At 57.6% G+C, this 20,292-nt stretch overlaps 2 protein-coding genes across 5 annotated transcripts; one reads left to right on the top strand and one right to left on the bottom strand.

Annotated features, from left to right (window-relative positions):
- Nucleotides 1-116: 116 nt before the first annotated feature.
- PHF19 (PHD finger protein 19) lies at nt 117-10,452 on the top strand. 3 transcript variants are annotated; one of them, XM_080562041.1, is made up of 15 exons: nt 117-1,235; nt 2,901-3,101; nt 3,365-3,446; nt 3,599-3,694; nt 3,800-3,900; nt 4,017-4,165; nt 4,477-4,572; nt 4,810-4,878; nt 5,762-5,882; nt 6,634-6,701; nt 6,780-6,950; nt 7,025-7,112; nt 7,287-7,372; nt 7,484-7,579; nt 7,718-10,452. In XM_080562041.1, the coding sequence occupies exons 2-15, from the start codon at nt 2,910-2,912 to the stop codon at nt 8,067-8,069; spliced, it is 1,767 nt and encodes a 588-aa protein (XP_080418167.1). In that variant the 5' UTR covers nt 117-1,235; nt 2,901-2,909; the 3' UTR covers nt 8,070-10,452. The 3 variants fall into 3 exon arrangements, with proteins under 3 accessions (XP_080418167.1, XP_080418165.1, XP_080418166.1); XM_080562039.1 differs by lacking the exon at nt 117-1,235 and adding an exon at nt 1,661-1,828; XM_080562040.1 differs by lacking the exon at nt 117-1,235 and adding an exon at nt 2,022-2,084.
- On the bottom strand, nt 10,281-20,169 carry LOC308180415 (protein CutA homolog). Of its 2 annotated transcripts, XR_013940941.1 has the most exons (7): nt 19,454-20,169; nt 17,135-17,283; nt 13,573-13,632; nt 12,750-12,795; nt 12,360-12,409; nt 11,553-11,806; nt 10,281-11,125 (listed from the first exon to the last, which is right to left on the bottom strand). XR_013940941.1 is itself a non-coding variant. In XM_080562063.1 (6 exons), exons 1-6 carry the CDS (start codon nt 19,529-19,531, stop codon nt 11,704-11,706), a joined length of 486 nt encoding a protein of 161 aa, XP_080418189.1. In that variant the 5' UTR covers nt 19,532-20,169; the 3' UTR covers nt 10,281-11,703. The 2 variants fall into 2 exon arrangements, 1 of the variants encoding a protein (XP_080418189.1); XM_080562063.1 differs by having other exon boundaries at nt 10,281-11,806.
- Between the last annotated feature and the right edge of the window lie 123 nt (nt 20,170-20,292).

Genomic DNA, 20,292 nt, shown 5'->3' on the forward strand with positions numbered 1-20,292 from the left:
TTATTTTAATCCTGCCGTGACTCATGGCCAGCACACCATGATTCACCGCAGAGTTTGGTCGTTGGGCTGTTCTGAAGATGCGTCAGGTTCCCCGTGATGGCACAGGATGGTGTTTCATGCAGGGAGAATGAGCTGCCAGTTTTTTTTGGTTTCCTAAAGCTCTGCAAACATGGGCCCAGCCTCGGGCAATTGGGAGTAGGCAAGGCACGGCAAGGCACAGCATGGCATGGCACAGCACGGCATGGCACGGCACGGCATGGCACGGCACGGCATGGCACAGCAGGGCATGGCATGGCACAGCACAGCGCAGTGCGGCTGGCATGGCACAGCACAGTGTGGCACAGCGTGGTTCCTGGCCCCCAGAAGGACAATCCAGGACTATTTGGACTATTTCTGCATTTCTCAGGAAACCCTGAGCAGGGTCCCAGGTGCACTGCACAGGTTGCGTTTGCCACTGTGCTCGCGTCCAGGAGCTTTAAAATGAACTTGGCTTCATCTTGCCCTGCTCTCTGCCATAGACACTTTGGGGCCTGCAGCGCTGCGGGCAGGATGTTTACTCGGGAGACAACACGGATTTACTGCTCGAGTTCTGGAAATCAGCCGCCAGCGCTCCTGCAGTGCCCCACGCGTGGCAGAACCTCTCAGGTTCGCACGAGCGGCGCTGCCTGCCTGCTGGGCCGGGTGCTCACAGCACGCCGCCGGTGCTTGGTGGGGAAGTTTGAGCTGCAGAAAACTAAGACAACAGAATCGTGCGGAGACCTTCAGGAGGCATCTTAGCACCGTGCCAACCCTGTGTGACGCGTAGGGGAGCAGCTCGTGTGCGGGGCGAACTTTTTTGCAGGTGTGCAATGAGCCCCGGCGTGGGGAAGCCGCCCTGCGGCGCTGCGCGGAGCTCATCGATTACAGCAATAAAATTCGGACGGACGCCGCTCGCGCTTGGCTCCCACCCTAAATCGGGAATCAGCTTCTCTGCTGTCTGAGCAGGCCTGAAAACATTTCTGTTTTGGCAGCACTCTCCGGCAAATAGCAAATCCTTCAGACTCCTTCTTGGCACCGGCCGAAGCATTTTTGCAGTGATGGATTTTCTCTGCTGAGATTCAGAGAAAAGCGACCCCCGGTTCTGGGAATCCCGGCAGCACGGGCTGTTCCCTGGCGCGGGCAGGGCAGCGCGGGGGGCACCCCTGGCCGCCCCCTGCCCGGGGGGCTCTGGGGGTGCCCCGGGGACCCCCAGGCGGGTGGGTGACGGCGGAGGGGCCCCGGATTGGGGCGGAGATGGGGGGGCACGGAGGGGGGGGGGGGGCACCTGCGTGGGGCAGCTGCAGGCACCCCACGGGCTGTGCGTGCGCTGGGGGGGGGCTGCCTGCAGCGGGGGGGGGGCGCCGTGCCATGGTGTGCCGTGCTATAGTGTGCAGTGCCGTGCCGACCCCCCCGTGCTGATCCGTGCCAGACCGAGCCGTGCCATGCTGTGCTATGCCACAGCGTGCCGGGCTATGGTGTCCCGTGCCGTGCCGTGCCGTGCCGACCCCCCCGTGCCAAGCCGTGCCAAACCGAGCCGTGCCCGTCCACCCCGCTCCCGTCCACCCCGCGCCGTGCCGAGCCGTGCCAGGCCGAGCCGAGCCCTGGGAGGCGGCGGCGGCGGAGGCGGCCCCGCGCTAATTGCATAATTGGGACGTCAATGCCCGCGGGAAGCGCGGGAAGATGGCGCCCCGCGCCCTGCCCCCGCCGCACGCCGCCGCTCCCCGCCGCGGCCCCGGCGGCCCCCGGGCGGGCGGGCGCTGACCCGGCCCGGCCCGGCGGCGGCGGCAGAGGGGCGGCGCGGCGCCGAGCGGTAAGGGCACGGCTCGGCTCGGCTCGGCTCGGCTCGGCGGCGGCCGCGGAGGGGGGGAGCAGCCCCGGCGGGGCGGGAAGGGGACGGGGCGGCGGGACCGGGAGGGACGGGACGGGACGGGACGGGACGAGTGGACGGGGATGGACGGGGGTGGACGGGACGGGGATGGAGGGGACGCGACGGCGCCGCAGCGCCTTTGAATGAGCCAATGGCGGCTCCCCGCCGCCGCCCGCCGCTCCCCGCCGCCGCCCGGCAGGTGCCGCCGGGGCTGGGGGAGCCCGACGGGGGGGGGGGAGCGGACGGGGCGGCCCGAAACGGCCCCGCAGCGGTCCCGCAGCCCCCGCGTTGGGCTGGGGCTGGGGCTGGGGCTGGGGGCGCAGCTCGGGACCCCCCGGCCGGGCGCTGACACGCGGCGGCGGGCGGGGGCCGCTCCGGCCCGGGGGGGGTCCCCTCGGCTCGGCCGCTGCCGGCGCTGAACGGGTGGCACCGGGACCGCACCCCCGGGACGGGGTGGGGGGGGGTGGGGGAAGCGGCTTGGGGCTGGTTTAGGGGTGGCTCGGAGCGGTGCAAGAGGAGCTGCAGGGAGGCGCAGCTGCCGGGCACAGCCTCTTTGCCTCTTCGCTCCAAGCCCTCGCAGGGAGCGGAGCCCGGTGGCCGGGTTTCAGTTGCTGGTTGGGGCTCCCCGCTCGTCCGGCTTGGGAGCTTGTAAAGCTGCACGGCAAATGTCAAGTAAAATTCACGTTAAATGTAAAGCTGCAGATCCCCAAAGGCACCCTCTGCAGGACGTGCTGCACTCACGGAGCGGCTCAGGGCTGAGGGCAATCAGGGTCCCCTTACCCCTGCCGGACAGTGGCGAGGACTGAGGCAGCTCTGGCTGATTTCACATAAGTTACCCATGGCTGAGCCCAGCTCGTCCCCGTCGGTTTTGTGGGCTCTGAGCACCCGCTGCAGGGGCTGAACTGTCCACAGGCTCCGTGCCCCCGGGCAGAGCCCCCAGTGGAGCCGAGCACCTTGCCCAGCCGGTGGGTGCCTTGCATCACGGCGCGGTGACGAGCGGCTGTGTCCCTCCCAGGCTCTGCTCATGGAGAACGGCAAGCTGAACCCCATCATCCGCGATGTCTACGCGGCCACTGGCCGTGTCCAGCAAGCGCCGGCCGCCGCCTCTGCACGGAGGGGCGGCAGCTGCAGGGAGCTCATGGTCAAGCTGACGGAGGGGCAGTACGTGCTGTGCCGCTGGACCGATGGGCTCTACTACCTCGGAAAGATCAAAAGGGTAAAAGGGGTACTCGGAAAGGGAAAGTGGGCATCCAAAGAGTAGCTGGTGCAAGTGCCATTCCCTGGGGTGGCTCGCAGGGGTGCCGGCCTGGGCTGCAATGTGTCTTTGGTCATCGGGGCTTTTTGGGTTGACATCACCTGGGTATCACCCCCAAAACCTGCCTTCCCGCAGCTCTCAGTCAGGGCAGTCAGTGGGGAAAACAGGAAAGTGCTGGAAGTGGGAGTGGGGGCTCACTGGATCTTCCCGCTCTGTTCCCGCAGGTGAGCGGCTCCAAGCAGAGCTGCCTCGTGACGTTTGAGGACAACTCCAAGTACTGGGTCCTCTGGAAGGACATCCAGCATGGTGAGTGCCACCCCGTCCTCCCCTGCCGCCAGCATCCGCTTCCCTGCCAGTTTCAGAGCAACGTGGGGCGCAGGAGCCTGGTGCTACAGGCGGTTGTGCAGGGATGTGGCTGTGCCCCGTGCATCTCTGACCCTGCCATCCTTATTCCGTAGCCGGCGTCCCTGGGGAGGAGCCCAAGTGCAACGTCTGCCTGGGGAAGACGTCGGGGCCCAGGAACGAAATCCTCATCTGCGGGAAGTGTGGGCTGGGTGAGTGCGGGCACATCGCCCTGCTTTTGCTGCATCCCACGCACCTCCGCCCCGGCACCGTGGGTCCAGCCAGCCTGGCGGTGCTGATGCTGAGCCCTCCCGTAGGTTATCACCAGCAGTGCCACGTCCCGGTGGCAAGCGGCGGCGAGGGCCCACTGGGGACGCCGTGGTTCTGTCGCCGCTGCATATTTGCCCTGGCCGTGCGGGTGAGTGGGGCTGCCGGGGGTGCCGGCTGCGTCTGCCGGCTGCCCTTGGTGCGGCGGTGCAGGATGCGGCCCCCCCCGAGTGGCCGTGCTGACCCCCATCCTGCTTGGTCCCGCAGAAGGGGGGTGCCCTGAAGAAGGGAGCCATCGCCAAGACGCTGCAAGCCGTCAAGATGGTGCTGTCCTACAACCCCGACCTGCTGGAGTGGGACTCCCCGCACCGGACCAACCAGCAGCAGTGCTACTGCTACTGCGGGGGCCCCGGCGAGTAAGCACCCTGCCTGCCGGGAGGGCTGTCCCGCGGAGTTTAATGTGCAAAAACATTTGCAAAACCCAGATGGGGTCAGGGTGGGGATTTTTCCTCCAAGAGACAAGTCCCCAGCTGGGGGACCGTTCCCTGAGGCTGGCGGCTTTGCTGCCCGCTCTGCGTCTGCGATCGGGAGGCACCGTTTGCCCCCACCTCCGTGGCCATGGACGATGCCTCTCACGGCCGGATTTCATCTCCCTGGCTGGGGACGCCGGGGTGGTGGCTGCCACTTGCACTGCCCTCACTGTCACCCGGCTCCTCTCCCTCCCCAGGTGGTACCTGAAGATGCTGCAGTGCTACCGCTGCCGGCAGTGGTTCCACGAAGCCTGCACCCAGTGCCTCAGCGACCCCATGATGTTCGGAGACCGGTACGTCCTGGTGTCCCGGGGTCCCATCTGCATCTCCTCCAGCTGGCTGTGGCACTGAGGCGGGTGCTGCTGCAGCCCCGTGCTGGGGTGGGGGGAGAAGGGGTGGCCCCGTCCCTTGAGTCCCGCTCCTCCTGGTCACAGTCACCTTCGGCACCCAGCACTACCCATCCCTAGGCCCCCATCCCTGCGAGGACGATCCCACCCCTCCTTACGTGCTCCGTCCCTGCTGTTTTCCAGGTTCTATGTGTTTTTCTGCTCCGTGTGCAACCAGGGACCTGAATACATCAAGCGCCTGCCCTTGAGATGGTAAGGAACGGCCCCGGCTCCTTTGCGACGTGTTGGGGTCCCCGCTGTGGGGTATGCTATGCTATGGGGTATGCTATCCCCCCTACCTGTGGGACATAAGGTTCACTGGTGCCCGGTGCTGCCAAGCCCTCGCCTTGGGGCCAGCCCCAGCGCCGGGTTTTAGCAGTGCAAGTTCGTGGAGCATCTCCCACACAGTGTGCTCCAAACCTGCTGTGTTGTCTGGGAGCCAAAGCACACGTTTGCCAGAAGATAATTGCAAAAAGCAATTAGGGGGCGCGTCATCAAATTTTGTGATTAAATACAAGCTTATATGGTACCTTATAGTGCACCTTGGTGGTCCGAAAGCGCTTTATAAAATGTACTGACAGTGCCAGCAGCGCAGCTTTTCCTTGCGGATGCGTTGGTGGTGCGAACGGGCTGTGGGGATGCTGCAGGGAGCAGCGCAGGGTAGCAGGCTGGGTGAGGGATAAGGGAAATCCTCCAGGATATGTTGCTTGGCTTTCATTTTTGGAGACGCAAGTGTAAAGTCCCACAGGAGAGGCGGTTTTGTAAACAGTCTGTCTTCATGTGAGTAAGAGCCATCCTGCTCCTGTACTTAACTGCAGCAAGAGTGCGTGGCTGGAGCTTATTTAAACACCAGAAGTCTGGGTGTTTGTCCTGGGAGCAGCATGTCCTTGAGCTCCTGGCCTCAGGGAGCTTGCTTTTTGGGAATGTCCCTGTCCCCGAGGTACAGGGGTGCTGTCCTTGCTGCTGCAGCGTCCCCCGGGCTGTGCTCCGGGCCATCACGCTTCCCACAACTGTGGTCCCGTAACCGGTGAGTGGGCCGGGGATGGCACTGCACCGGGAGCAGGCTGCTGACCCCTGGCCTTGGTCACTCCCGCAGGGTGGACGTCGTCCATCTCGCCCTCTACAACCTGGGCGTGCAGAGCAAGAAGAAGTACTTCGACTTCGAGGAGATCCTGGCCTTCGTGAACCACCACTGGGACCCTCTGCAGCTCGGGAAGGTAAATGTCCACGCTTGGGCCGAGCCGGGGGGCAGCAGCGCGAGGGAGAGCTGCTGCTGGGGCGGCGAGTCAGGGCTGGCTGTTCCCAAAGCCATGGTCAGGGGGACCGGGCCTTCCCTGTGGTGGCTGGACCTGTGATGCTGGGGCATGTTGGATGGCGAAGGGCGGTGTCCACGGTGAAATTGGGGGCAGCGAGCTCTGCCCCGGGTTTCGTTTGGCTGCCGACCCGGAGGTGTGTTGATGTGTTTCTTGTTCGCGAAGGGCCAGAGCTTCGGAAGTGCTGGCTTTGTAGGGTGGGTGACTGTGGGGAGAGCACAGGGCTACAGGTGACAGGTGGCCGAAGGGTGGAAGGGGACATGTCCACGTGTCAGTGGAGCCGTGGTGCTGGCAGTCCTGCCCTGATGAGCGTGGGCATCTCCGCAAAATCCTGTGTCATGGCATGGACCTGAAGGAGCCCACAGCCTTGCTCATCCCCACAGCACTTGGCCTGGGGAGCTCGGGCTCAGAGCTTGCTTAATCGACTTTGTGATGGGATTTTCCTGTTTGTGATGTACCTGACAAGTTTCCCAGTCAGGGCTGGAGCTGGGAGCCGCGATAAAAGCGGGGCGTGTTGAACTCCGTTACGCCGCCGGCGTGGTTTTGCTTCCCTCGCTTTCTGCCGAGGCAGCCGGCGTGCGGGTTCCCCCGTCCGTTCGGTTTTTGCATAACGGCTGCAAAAGCACAGAGCCCGGCCTCTCCTCTGCCCCTGCAGCTCACCGGCACCCCCGTGTCCGAGCGAGGCCCCCACCTGCTCAACGCCCTCAACAGCTACAAGAGCAGGTGAGCCCTGGGGGGCACAGGGCTGGGGGGATGCAGGATGCTCCTGCCCGCCCAGGCTGAGGGCTGTTTCCTCCCCAGGTTTCTCTGTGGGAAAGAAATCAAAAAGAAGAAATGCATCTTTCGCCTGCGAATCCGCGTCCCGCCGAACCCCCCCAGCAAGGTGCTGCCGGAGAAAGCCCCGGGCGCGGGCGAGAGCGGCTCCTGCGAGCTGAAGAAGAGAGGAAAGGGCAAATACGTCCACAAAGAGAGGTGAGCGATGAAGGGCGCCCGGGACCCCCAGCGTCAGGGTCCCACAGCCTCACCCCCCCCCCCTTACCTTGCAGCCTGCTGCCGCGGCAGCTCCAGCAGCAGAAGCGGCGAGCGGCGCGGCGGAAGCGGGCTAAGTTCCTGCTGGAGGACGCCATCCCCAGTGTGAGTCCTGCGATGCCCGTCCCTGGGTGGGGAGAGCTCCTGTCCCTCACCCTGGGGCTGTGCGAAGCCCACTGGGTGCTGTCGGGCTGTGGGAGGGAGAGAGGTGGAGGCTGGGCAGAGGGTACTGAGCCCGGGTCCTGGGCCATATTGAGGGCAGTCATTTTTGTGGTACAGAGCGACTTCACCTCCGCCTGGAGCACAAACCATCACCTGGCCAGCATCTTTGACTTCACACTGGATGAAATTCAGAGCCTGAAGAGGTGAGTGCTGCCCAGCCAGGCTTGAAGCCCAGGCGCGGAGTCCCTGACTGGGTCCCCTCTGGGAGCCTTCCCCTGTGTGGGACTGGGGCCGACGCTGCCTCCCCTCCCCAGCGCCAGCTCGGGACAGACCTTCCTTTCGGACGTGGACTCCACAGACGCCGCCAGCACCTCAGGCTCGGCCACCACCAGCCTCTCCTATGAGTCCAGGTGAGGGCTGTGCCCGCCTCACCCCTTTTCCAGAGGGGTCCCAGTGGTGCAGCTGGGGCTGGGGGAGCAAAGGGCTGCCGCCTGTCCCTGGCAGCACCCTGATGTCCTCATCCCCTGCCCTGTCCCCCTCTCTTGTAGCCGGAGGACAGTGGGCAGCCGCAAGCGCAAGCTGGCCGTGCCGGCCTACGCCTCGGCGGGGGCGAAGCGTCGAGGCGGGGAGGCGGGCGGGCGCCCGGCCGGGGGCACCCCCGAGGGCAGCGAGGCGGCCTGCGGCCCCGAGCGGCCGGACGATGGCATCGACAGCCACACCTTCGAGAGCATCAGCGAGGACGACTCCTCGCTCTCGCACCTCAAGTCGTCCATCAGCAGCTACTTCGGGGCGGCGGGCCGGCTGGTCTGCGGCGAGAAGTACCAGGTGCTGGCGCGGCGGGTGACGCTGGAGGGCAAGGTCCAGTACCTGGTGGAATGGGAAGGCACGACCCCCTACTGAGCCCCCCGGCCCAGATTCCTCTCCCGGACCAAACGTTGGAGGTCTGGGGCATGGTGAAGCCCCTGGTGCGTTGCAGAGGAGGAGGAACCGGCACCACCGTGGCTGGGGTGGGCTCAGAGCCCCCCGTGTTTGGGGTCCCGGCTGCCCGGAGCCATGAGGGGCGCAGGCAGCGTCCAAACCTGCGCTGCTGTGGGGTGAAACCTGCAGCCTTTCTATTGTATTTCATTGACAATTGTTACTTTATTGGCCGTGTATACGCAAAGAGCGACGCTTTCCTGCTTCAGCCTCTGGCCAAGCCAGAGGCACCGCCGCAGCGGCAGGGAAGCAGTGAGCGGCTCTGATCTTTCCTGGAGGGTCCCCGGGGTGCTGCCCCTTGGCTGTCTGTCATGCAGGCAGGCTTCTTGGGGTCTCCTGGTGCACTCCGGTGTCACCACATCCACGCCTTAAACAGCAGACTCGAGGGGGTCTGGGTGCCAAGCACCTCTGCTGTCACGCCGAGGAGCCCGACGGCCTGGCCCTGTGCCCCCAGGAAGTGGTGGGCGACTCTCGTGGCAGCTGTTGCATGGGGTTTTCCTTCTCATCCTGAATCCGTTCGTTCGAGGAATGCGGTTTGTTCTAAGCGAGGGGAAGGTGCCCTGTGAACAGCCCACATGCAGCGCTTTCGCAGACATGCGTGGCGGCCCTCGTCCCGTGGCTTGCACCGTGTGCGACGCTGCGGCCGCTTCGTTTCCCTGGCCTGACAATCATGTCTTGGAACTGATCAGCCAAAACACATGCTCTTGCCTTAAACCACAGTGGGCACCGCCCGGACTGGAGCCAGAGGCCTTTATTCCTGCAGGAAACCCTGTCCTGCAAGTGCCAAACCAGCAGACAAACCAAAAAGGCAGAAGAGAAGAGGAGGGGAGACAGCACTGGGGCGTTCCCCCCGCTGCCCCCATTCCCGGGGAGGGCACACACAGGCTGTGCCTCGCTCGCTGTTACTCGTGTGGGGTCGGTTCTTGCAACGTGGTTCTCTTCTGACAGAGAACCAGCACCCCCTTCTTGTCTAAAGCAATACTGTCATGTTCAGGAGCAAAGAGTTGTCTTTTTTTAAAAAAAATCTAATGTCAGACATACCTGTTAGATTTTTTTCTAAGATATTTTTATGTGTATTTAATGTTGCTCTCCTCTCTCCCCCACCACCACTGTGGCTGCCCCACGGTGCAGGTGAGCCGTGTGGTCCTGCTCTGTCCGCATGCCCTGTCCCCGTAGCATCAGTGTTTGTACATGTGCTTTTGTGATCTACCAGCCGGAGGATGAATTGAAAAGGTTGTTTTATTGAAGAAGTACCTAAACTGCTCACCACGTGGCTGGGTGGTACGCTGTAAAGACGCAGAGTGAGGTGAGGCATGGGGCGCAAGGTGTCTTGCTGCCTCCCCTCCAGTAAAGGCAAAAATCCACCAGCGTGACCAGCACTAGAGAGCAGGTGATGTTTGCAAACCGGAGGCCAAAGCATAGTCCTGGAAAAATAAACTGCTGCTTCAGCTACTGCCACAGCAAGGTGGTGCAGGAGGCTGGCGGTTGGATGGGGAGGTGCCCGCATGGCTCAGGCCAGGCATGAGCTGCTTCAGGTGCTGTGCCGTGAGCCTGAATGCTGGGCACAACAAGTAAAAGCCTTTTAATTCCCTTCTGATGAGTTACCCAGTGGTCTGCTTGGTGGAGATGCTGCTGGTGCAGCGTGTGGCTGGGACACGAGGCTCTGCCCAGCTCCAGCCATGGGATGGTTTGAGCCAAGCAGGGCCAGGCGAGCTTGGGGAGAGGCTGCTGGCACCATCGAGGTCTGCATCCCAGCTTGCTGGGCTGGGATGGGCCTCTGGGGAGCCTCTTCTCTTGAGAGGCATCGCTGGCAGGCCCCCCGTGCCTGGCAGGGATGGGTACAGCTCAGCCGGGTCCCTCCCCATCCTGCCAGCGTTGGTTGCCGGAGGAGCGCTTGCAGTATTTCCCTTTCACGAGTGCCTATGAAGCCTTATTATTGTCGGAGTTGCTGCCCTGGGGAGGGGCCGGGGGCTGCCAAGAGCCATTCTGGGGCCAAGCAGGTTTATTCCCGTGGGATGTGCCAAGGGGACATCGCGCACGTGGGTGCACCCATGCTGTGGTGGCCCCAGCTCAGCAGCTCCTCTCCCTCTCTCCCTCTCCTCTCGCAGAGAACTGAATGTGGAGCCTTTAAAAATATTTTTGTTCCAGAATATATTTTGCATTAGTTGTAATAGATACTATAATGACTCTGTGCACCTTCTAAAGATTTATGATTTCAGGTTGCTGCTTGTAATAACCAACTCTTGTTATATCCAAGTTGTAATTAATATGTCTGATGTACAATTAAAAAGTCTTTTTTGTAACATCACTGGTTCTTTGTGGTACCAGGATTACTGAGTTTGGGCAGCTGGGGGCTGGGGGTCAGTGCTGCTGCTTTCTTCATGTGCTTTGCTCTTTTTTTTTTTTTTGCCAGACAAAACACCCATCTGGGATCCTGCCGCTCCTGACTTAGCGCTGGGAAGTTTCCTGCTCTCAGAGCTCAGCCCATTTTCCCTGTTATCATCTTTCCCACACCTGCTACCCCTGATAGCTGATGGGGCCATGCAAACCTGTGGCCCAACACCTGCAAGGCTCCCTGTACCACTTCTCCACTGCCTGAGATGAGGTCGGAGCCAGTGGAGCACGGTTTGGCATCAGGCTGCAGGGAATCACTGCAGAGCCCCAAGGGACCCTCCTGCCCTGCTCACTGCAACAACTCGTGCGGCTGCGCAGGTAGGAACACGCCTGTTTATTCCTTTCCCTGTCACAGAATTGACTTGGTTTTGGTTCATAAGTTACATCCAATTATGCTGCGTGAGCATCTTTTTACAAGGCTAAACTTGGCCTGGGTGGAAAGCAACTGTCCAGGCACGGGTGGGGGATGCAGTGCTGGGGCTGCACGTCCCTGCAGCTGGGCGATGCCCTGCTCCGGCTGGCACCTGGGTTCCCTGAACTGGCAGCGGCTCGGCCCGGCTCAGCAGGAAGGGCACTGTCAGTGTGTGCTGGCAAGTGCCTTCAGCCTCTGGACAAGTTTGCTCTCTGCTTGGGTTTTGTCAGACGAGCCAGCAGGCTGGATGACAGCAGGAGAGGGCGTGAGCCAGTGCCTCGCGGGGTGCCCGGCCACATCCTGCTGCCTGCGGGCTGGGGAAGCGGGAGGCAGAGCGGTGCAGATGCTGCGACAGCTGCTGCAGCGGAGCCAGGGAAGGGTCTCAGGCGCAGGCTGCAGGACGCCTGGGGGCTGCCAGGCCACGGCCACCACCTGGCTGCTGGGGGCCTGAAACATCCCCAGGTGCAGTGGGGTTTTGATGTGAGCACCTCTGGGTATCCGTGGCTGCGATGCTGCAGCCCCTTGGTGCCCTTCCCTGCTGCCCCCAGGCTCGGTGCTCCCTGCAGCACAGCGTCAGGCCAAGGAGGGGACATTTCAAGTACAAATGAAATTCCCAGTCCCAAGCTTCTGTGCCGTAGCAAGCCCGCAGGGATACAAGCTGCCTCCCTGCGTGTGCCTGCACAGGGACACCAGCGGGACAAAGCGCGTTTTGTCGCGTCTCCCCGAAAGCAGGCTGGTCTCTGCACTTTTCCTTTAATCCCGTGGGACGTTTTCTTCTATCCATTTGAGGTAGAGAGGGTTTCCTTGGTCAATAGGCAGACTGATGACTTCGGGAATTTCAAAGGGGTGGATGGATCTGAAGTGGAACCAGATGCAGAGAACAGAGTCACAGACCCATCCCCGCGGCAGGAACAGCCCCGCGTCGGCTCGCAGGCGCAGGAAGCAGAGGTCTCTGCTCGCAGCGGCACGTGTCAGCTGTGCCCCACGCATCCCACCAACTTCAAAGCACCCGCCTCTCCTTTTTGCCACGTGAGAATTTTGCTTTGAGTTTGGGGTTTACCACAGCCAGCAGCTGACTGCAGGGGCCCTGGCTGTGCTCAGCGCTCGGTGCTGGGGAGGGCAGGATCCTGCCGGGAGGCAGCCGGGCAGTGACCTGCGCGAGCAGGAGGAGAAGCCCTCCTTGCTCCCAGTGCCGAGAGGCTGGTTGGAGCCCAGCAGCTGATACTCCTGCCAACCCGTTCTGAGCTGATGCAGTGTCTGGGTTTTTAGGGCTCGCAGGGTACATCCAGCAGCACTTGAAACCCTCCTGGGTGGGACCCGGCTCGGGGAGCCTGAATCCCAAAGCCCAAGCATGAGATGGCAGCGTACCTTGGATGGAAACCCCGTGCTCCCCAGAGCCAGAGCCTCACCTGATGTAGTTGGACAATTCGCCTATTTTGGATGTCCTTGTTTTCACTAACTGCAGAGAGTAAAAGAAAAAAAAATTAAAAGGGAGAAATAAAGGGAGGGAGCAATCGCACACGCACAGCCCCAGTGCACCCGGCCAGCACTGGTGGTGGGACAGGAGCAACCCTGGGCTCTGCCCTGGGTCTGCCCCCATGCACCAGGTCAAGGGGCCGAGCCGAGCTGTTCCCCCTTGCCATGCCTGCAGGGGAATGCTTGGGGTCCCTGAGAGCCATCCCAAATCTCAGGCAGGTTGGTGCCACCCTCCCCAAAACACCCTGCAGCCCCTTTTGGCTTGGGCTCTCTGGGATGTTTTTTTATATTTTTTTTTTGTGACATAAGGAATTGTCACTTACCAGCAGTATTTCTGTGGATTCTTCCAGTTCCCCTTTCCAGAAATACCTATATTTAAAAGAAAAGAATAATCAGCAAATGCAGCTATGGGTGCAGCCATGCTGCTCCCCCTGGGGGGTTCAATTTCCCTGCTTGGTGCTATCCGCACGTATCCCCTAAAAATCTGCTGTACTTGTGACCGAGCACCCCGGGTTCCCAGACCAGAGCCACCCTCGCTGTGCCAGGCTTGAGGTTGCTGGGGGCAGCAGGACAAGGCAAGGTGAGGGGCTGGGATTGGGGCCAGGGGCTGCGATGTGGGCACCTGGCTCCCCTCTTCCAGCAGGGACAGACCAGGAGCGCTCCTGCCGGCTGTTTTGGGGCTTTGCTCCCTAACTTCTCTAAAACAAGGGCAATCCCTTTGCATGGATGGCTGAGGATACCTACGGTGCCTGGCTGGCTTTATTCTGAGGTAAAAGATATCGCTCTTCCTTCCTGAAGGTGCTGCTTAATATTGCAAAAGCCTTTTCTGGTCCCTATCCTAGCTTCTTTTTAGGTTGTCTACAAACAGGAGCTGCATCCTCAGGACCACAAATCACCCTGCTAGATCTCTGTAGCTAAGTAACCAAGAATTAAATGGTCCCCGCCGGCAGTCGGAGCATCTGTGCTCCTTAATAAGCTCAGTGCACTTTGCACGGGTGAGGATCATCTCGGCCACCCCCAACAACAACCAGAACCAGCAGCCTCCTGCCAAGTGCCTCCTTGCCCCAGGAGCCTCGGGGGGCCTCCTCCTTCTCCCCAGCGGCCCGGGGTTTGCCTCCTCCTTTGGGAATCCCCAGCCCAACTTACAAGGCCGAGCTCTTTGGCAGGATGTTCACGTAGGCAGCCAGTCTCTTGTCCATGATGCCCCTGGGTGAAACAGGAGGGCGTTAGTGCCTGCCCCCAGCCGTGACACCCGGGGCTCGGATGGAAGCTGAGGGGTCTGTCTCCCAGCCACGTATATATGCTGTCAAGCTATGCTTCTTCCTTGCAGAGCGAACTAAATGTGGAACTTGTTAATTTAACAACATCAAGGGTTTTCTACCCAAAATGTCCTAGAAATCCGAAGCCTAAATAAACTCCTTCCCCCATGCTTCCTCCTTTGGTTGTGGGCTGATTTATTGCAGAGCTGCTTGGTCTGCCAGCACAAGTGGTATTTAAGTGATTAAAGAGTATTGAAGCAAACTCAGGGTGGATTTTTGGAAGAACTAGGTCAAATGTTGTATTTGCTGACCACAACAATGTCTGGGCCCTTCTGTCGGTGGTGGCAGCCTCGTCCCTCCTGCAGGCGCCTCTTACAGGCGCTGTGCTGGTGCCTTCACCTTTCTTTAACACTGGCCTTGCCAGGAATTGTTCTGTACCGAGGGCTTGAACAGTGCAAACGTTGAACTACTAGATGATCTTGAACTGCAGAGAAGCTGACAGTTATTAGATATGGGAAGGCTCGATTCAACACCCTGCAAAAAAGTAACCCTTAGTGAGCTAAAGAATTGAACCCATTCGGATTAACTACTGCTTCAATCCTTACATCCAGGTTATGGTACAGACTGAAGGTGATGACAAAACAAAGTATAAGAAATCTTAGCTTTCAAAAAGACATTATGAACTGTAAAAACGACAGACTTGGTCAGTGGCCAATGTGCTGCAGGAGACGAGCAGAAGACAGCCCGGCGGGGTGCTAATGTGCAGTTGCATCATGTATTGCAATCTGGCCTCTGACCCAGAAGGAAAGCTGAGCTCTTGTCTGAACGTGTATTAGCTCCCTTGCACATTGGTGTTAGCAGCCTGCCCTCTCTGTCCTTTTGCAGCACTTCATACCTTGCCTGTGGGGTGCAGGAAGGCAGTGGGAGCAGCCCCGGAGCTGCGAGGAAGCAGCCCTTCCCGTGGCTCTTACACAGCCTTGCCACTGCAGCAGTGACTCTGGTCATGACGATGATCTTTGGGGTCTCTCGAGTGGTCTCCAGAATTTTCCTCCTGGTCTGTGGCTGCCAGCTGTTGTGGTGGGGAGGCTCTGGGGAAGCGGCAACGTGGCGGGTGGACGGCTGAACCCCCGGCGGCACTGACGCCGCAGGAGGAACCCTACAGCAGCGCCGTCAGAAAGTCACAGGATGGGTAAGTCCCTGGCAGTGCTCCCACAACCCCAGCGGCACCCAGAGACACCTGGGGAGGGGACCAGTAAGTTCACTGGTGCACGGCCACAGCTCAATCACCGGTTGGGTTTCACGTCAAAGCCTGGCAAGGCGGTGGAGCTGGGCGTCCCTCTGCTGAGGGGCCACGGCCTGGGAGGACAGCTGTCCCCGCAGGCCCGGGGTTGTTTGCTCTAACCACGTGTAGCCAGCACGAGTCATTTAATGCTCGTAAAGCATCTTGAGTTAATCTGTGGACCAACAAACTGCGGCAGCGCACACGGAGATATCCCCGCTGCGTTTATCATGTGAGACACATGGCGCAAATCACTTTGTTTTGCCATCTGCAACTTCCAAGCCACTTGAGCGCAGGAGCCTTTTCGATTTGGGTGAGTAGCTCCTAATTACTTCTGCTTTGCCCCAATAAACGGTGATCTTAACCGATATCTTGAACTTTGTTCCAGCAAGCTGAGCGGAAACGAGCAGCCACCATGGTAACGGGAAACATTATAAGAAGCTGAACGTGGTCTGTGGAAAACGTCTGCATAATAGATGATATCTTTGGGTTGGGTACTTAATGCGTGTTTCTTTGTCCCTGCCTGACTAAACTATAGGCTCTGAAATGAGACAGATAAAATATTAATAAGCAGAAAAGCCAAGAAAAAGATACACACGAGTCTAAGGCAGAGCCAGAGGCTCACGGGCTGCTCAGGTGTTAGATGAGCTACGTGAGATGCAAGAGGCTGCACCGTCCAGCCCAGAGGGGCCAACTTCTCATAGCAGGCACAGGGGAGAGGCTGGATCTCCTGGGTGGGCCAGGGCTCTCTTCTGAGGATTTTAAGTTATCTCATCCAGATAAACTGGGTTAGAGATGGTGCAAATGAACAAGCCAGGTGCTGAATTTTACCTATAGCTAGTCTGCTTTCACAAACCCTGAACTTTTCCTTAAAACCAGCAGACAATTTCCTTGCAGTCTGATCCTTCAAAGTAATCGCTCTTCCATTGAGCAACATGAAGGAAGAATAGACATGACAGTACCAGGAAAAAGGTGGGTGGGAAAATGAGCGGAGAAGCCCTGTCATCCTTTACAAATGTTACTCATTCCTACAAATTCCAGAACAAAAGAAAAATTACTCAACCAGTAAAAATGCAACCAGAGTACATAAATCTCAGCAATGGGGTATGATTTATTTCCTCTCCCTTCCCTGCATGATAATGATCAAAGAGTGGAAAACTTTTGCAAAGCTGTTAAGATCAGGAACTGAGGGATCTTTTCAGCAGTCACGCACAGTTACTCATTTATTCAGAAGACATCCAGCAGTACAAATATAATTCTAGTTGAATTTCTTAATACAGTTAAAGTATTTAAGGTGACACAAAATCCCTTTCAGTAGCCGGTCAGCTCCTGAATGGCTGCTTGGGAACGGTCAGCTATTACAGAAGACAGGGAGAGTTTTTGGCAAGCAGGAGCACAGCAGGAAAAACAGCTCACAGGAGGTGTTGCAGGAAACTTAATGGTCCATCATAAACATTTCCCCAGTCAACACAGTTTCAGTAATTTGAACAAACCATCTATTGAGTCGGGGACTGACGGCTATGTGGAAAAACTGCATGCAAAACATCATGCAATGCATGTCATACATTGAAAGAGGAAAAAAAATCAAGGTAAAGCCCTCATTCCTTGAAGTTTGTTTGGTGAACAGCGTGCAGGCTTTCAGGTGGTATCTCACAAGTGCCTGCTCTGTGTTTTCTGTGGACCACTTCTGATTTTATTTATTTTTATGTTAGTGTACTGTGATTTATCGCTCTCCATAAACACTTATCCTGGAATTTGTTAACTGTTGTTCAGAGAAGAAGGAAGACTATAGCCCATCAGAGAACATGGGGCTGGGGCTTCATCCGTCTGAGGACCCAGAGATTTAGGGGCATGGCTTTAAAACTGATCTTGAAAACAAAAGGCAATGGAATAAATTAAGAATTAGCTTGATGTGTTACTGTGGCACTGACTTCAGAGGTAATTGTCAGCTTGCTTTTAGAAAGCGCAGCTCTTGGTAAGTGGATATGTGATACAGAGAAAGAGAACCAGAGGGAGTATAGCAGAAAAGGAACACTTTTTAGGCAGAAATGTGAAACCCCTAAACCAGCAGAGAAGCGCAGCTCCTCTCAAGGGACAAGGAATAGCTTTATTCGACGAAAAGCTGCTTTCGAATAATTCAAGCAGACAAGCAGGGGAAATTTCTCTGTACCTTGCAATATCCTTGGCAATCTGCTCATTGAGACAGTTGATGAAGGCAATGGAGTGGGTCCCAGAGATGTAGCTGCCAGTGACGGCAGCGTGCATGTGGAGAGCAAGACTTCTCAGCACTGGATACATCAGTAAAGACAGAGTCATCACCTAAAATGCAAAATATGAGTGCTGGCTTAAAGTAAAATGTTGCATTTCCTAAAAATAAGCATTTACCTTACCTCTGGTTCAAAGGAAGTCTCCAGCCTTCTTTCTTTCGACATTACAGTAATGCTCATTGTAATTTAAGTGAAAACATACTCACGGAGAGATTTATTCCCCTACAATGGGGCCAATCTAATACTCTGCCAAGCTGCCTCTGTTAAACTGTGTTTCTGTTTCAAAAAGGAGCGAGAAGGGAACCACACGAGGCTTGGCTCCCACAGCAGGCGCATCTACTTTCCGCTCAGGACACATGCCACAGCCGTCCGCTTGCTGTACATCCAGGGTGAAGCACATTGACTCCTCTAGGAAAGAGGGGGGACGGAGCCTCTGCCTCGCTGGGGATGTGGAAGGAGGAAAGCAGTATTTCCAGGAGAGGTAGGGGTCTGGATAATACATTCTGTGCAGGCCCTTCAGAGCTTTAGCCCTTTCCTGCAAACCCAGGACAATTACTGCATTCTGCTGACAGATGCTTCACAGTCCACCCAGGCTATCATGCAGCCCTCGCATAGCAGGCAAGGGAGGATAGGACTTAAATGCAGGTTTAAAATTCATTTCATCTTAATTAAAAGATAAGAATAGTACAGTCAAATTCAATCCTTTCAGGCACAGAAATCCTAATTGACATGGCCTGAGCCTGTATGGCTGCAGAAACGGTAATGCTCTTTCCATGTACTGCCAGTACAGTGGCAACAAGTTGTTTTGCTGTACATCACATCCCATTCCTGGCAAGCCCCTTGGCTGCTCTTTCTACTCACATGCCACAAACACGGTCACATAGAAATGTAATACATAAATTATCTCAGCCGGGACGTTGCTGAAATAGCAAGGTTAATTTGGTGTGCTGAGTAACAGCAAAAGGATGGGTGCCTGCGCCCTGGGTTTCAGCACTCACTGTCGCTGCACAGCTGCTCTTCTCTTTGTCTCTTGTCTTGTTTTTTAAATAAACAGCATCTGGCCCTTAGTCAACGACAATGATAAAAAGGTTTTGATCAGACTAAGAAGATACTCTTTTTTTATTCCCCCTTATTTCCACCCTCTGAAAAAAACTCCCATTACAGGACTAATGTCAGAGATTTTTTTCTTTCAAGATTGAATTAAAAAAAAATATATCTCGTTACCACAAAGACAGGAAGTCTTTTCTGTTTGTAAAATGACTGATGTTCTTTATTAGCAGTCTCCTCTTTTTCAATCCATTTGAGGGAATACTCTTTATTATCACAAGGTTTCTCATAATAATTTTTAGAGCTTCTTTTGTGTCCTTTTCTTCCGCTAAGCCATTTAACAAGTACTCCGCAACAAATCCCAGAACCCACTCAGATAGTTACAAGCCAGACAGAGATATGCTGGTGTATCTACTTTTCCAGATTAGGATGTAATCATGTTCTCTGCTTAGGAAAAAAATCTGACCCGCTCAGCATGGCAATCATTAATCTTCTTGGAAGATGTGTGTGCATGTGACGAGGAAATCCCCTTGAACATTTGTATTGAATAGAAGTATAATAGTCACCACCCTCTTGTTTTTTGTTTGTTGGTGTTTTGTTGTTGTTATTTGTTTTCTGAAAAGAAAGATTACAGCACTTTTTTTTTCTTTTTTCTTTTTGTTCTTAGCGTACTTGTATTTGCCAAAGGATGGTGCGAAAACGAAGGATGGAAACTTCAGGATTCCCACCTGATAAACCAAATATACTCATGACTGCCAAAATGTCAAAGCGAACAAAGCTGACAGCCCTGCTGTGCGATTGTATTTCACTGACAAGCACTGACTGGCACAACGACAGCCGAGTTTACAGAGACTAAGATTTTTGCAAGATTTATTTGTTTTGGCTTTGGCGAACCGCAAACAGCTTCGGGGATCAAAATCACCAGGTTAGGGCTTTCCCTAAACGCCTCTAGCGTGGACGAGGCACCGTGCAAAAACCAGAACAGAAACAAAAACAAACAAAACCCAACCCAAACAACGCCGCGGCTGGTGGCGACCTTCAGGCTCCCTCGGCACGAGTGGAAACAAACCCCAAAATTCGTTGTGACAACGCCTTCGCCCCTTCCCTTCCGTGCACCCCCGGGCTCCGGCCGCCCCCCCCGGCTGCCCCCGCTCCCCGCCCGGGCTCCCACTTACCAGCAGCACCGTGCCGCGGCCCGGCCGGGGGCAGCCCTGGGCGGCGGGCAGGGGGCAGCGCTGGCTCAGCGCCTCCATCGGGCCGGCCGGGAGGGAGCCGCGTCCCCGCCGAGCCGCCACCTGCTCTGCCCGGCCCGGAGCCGCTGCCCGGAGGGGGGGAGCCCGGCCCTGGCTCCTCCTCCGCGGCCTGCGGGCGGCTGCTGCCCGCCGGGGCTGGGGCACGGAGCGGCCGCCCCCCGCCTTGATCCTCCCGGCCCTTGGGGTTTTGTGATTCTCGGGTTGTTTGCTTGGGGGTTTGGTTTGTGCGTTTTGGGGTTGTTTGCTTTGGGTTTGCTTTATGGTTTTTGGGGTTTTGCTTTGTTGGTTTTGTTTTGTTTTGCTTTGTTTTTTTTTGGGGGAGGGTTTTGTTTTGCTTTGTTTTGTTTTGTTTTCCCTCAGACTTATTTTGTTTGCTTGTTTTTGTTTTATTTATTTATTTATTTATTGAGACTTAACATTCTCGGTGCTTTGCATCCTTTGGGCAGAAACTGACAAAAAGCCGGTACGTTATCCAGACCTGACGCATTTAACACCACTCCCGCCAGCCAGGGAGCAGCGGGGGGCTTCCGTCTGCCCCCGACCGTTACCCCCGGTACCCCCGGGGTGCTTACTCTCCTCCTCGGCCCCTCGAGGGCTCGCGGCTGCCCCCCGGCAGCACCGAGGCCCCCCGCACCCGCCCCACAGCCCCGGGGCCGAACCGGGCCGGGCCGAGCCGGGCCGGGCCGGGCCAGGCCCCGCCGTCTCCTAGCAACGCCCGCCGCGCAGCCGCCCAATCGCATCGCGCAGCGGCGGAGGGGCCC

The sequence above is a fragment of the Anser brachyrhynchus genome, assembly GCF_964034855.1.
Source record: "Anser brachyrhynchus genome assembly, chromosome: 19".
NCBI lineage: Eukaryota > Metazoa > Chordata > Aves > Anseriformes > Anatidae > Anser > Anser brachyrhynchus.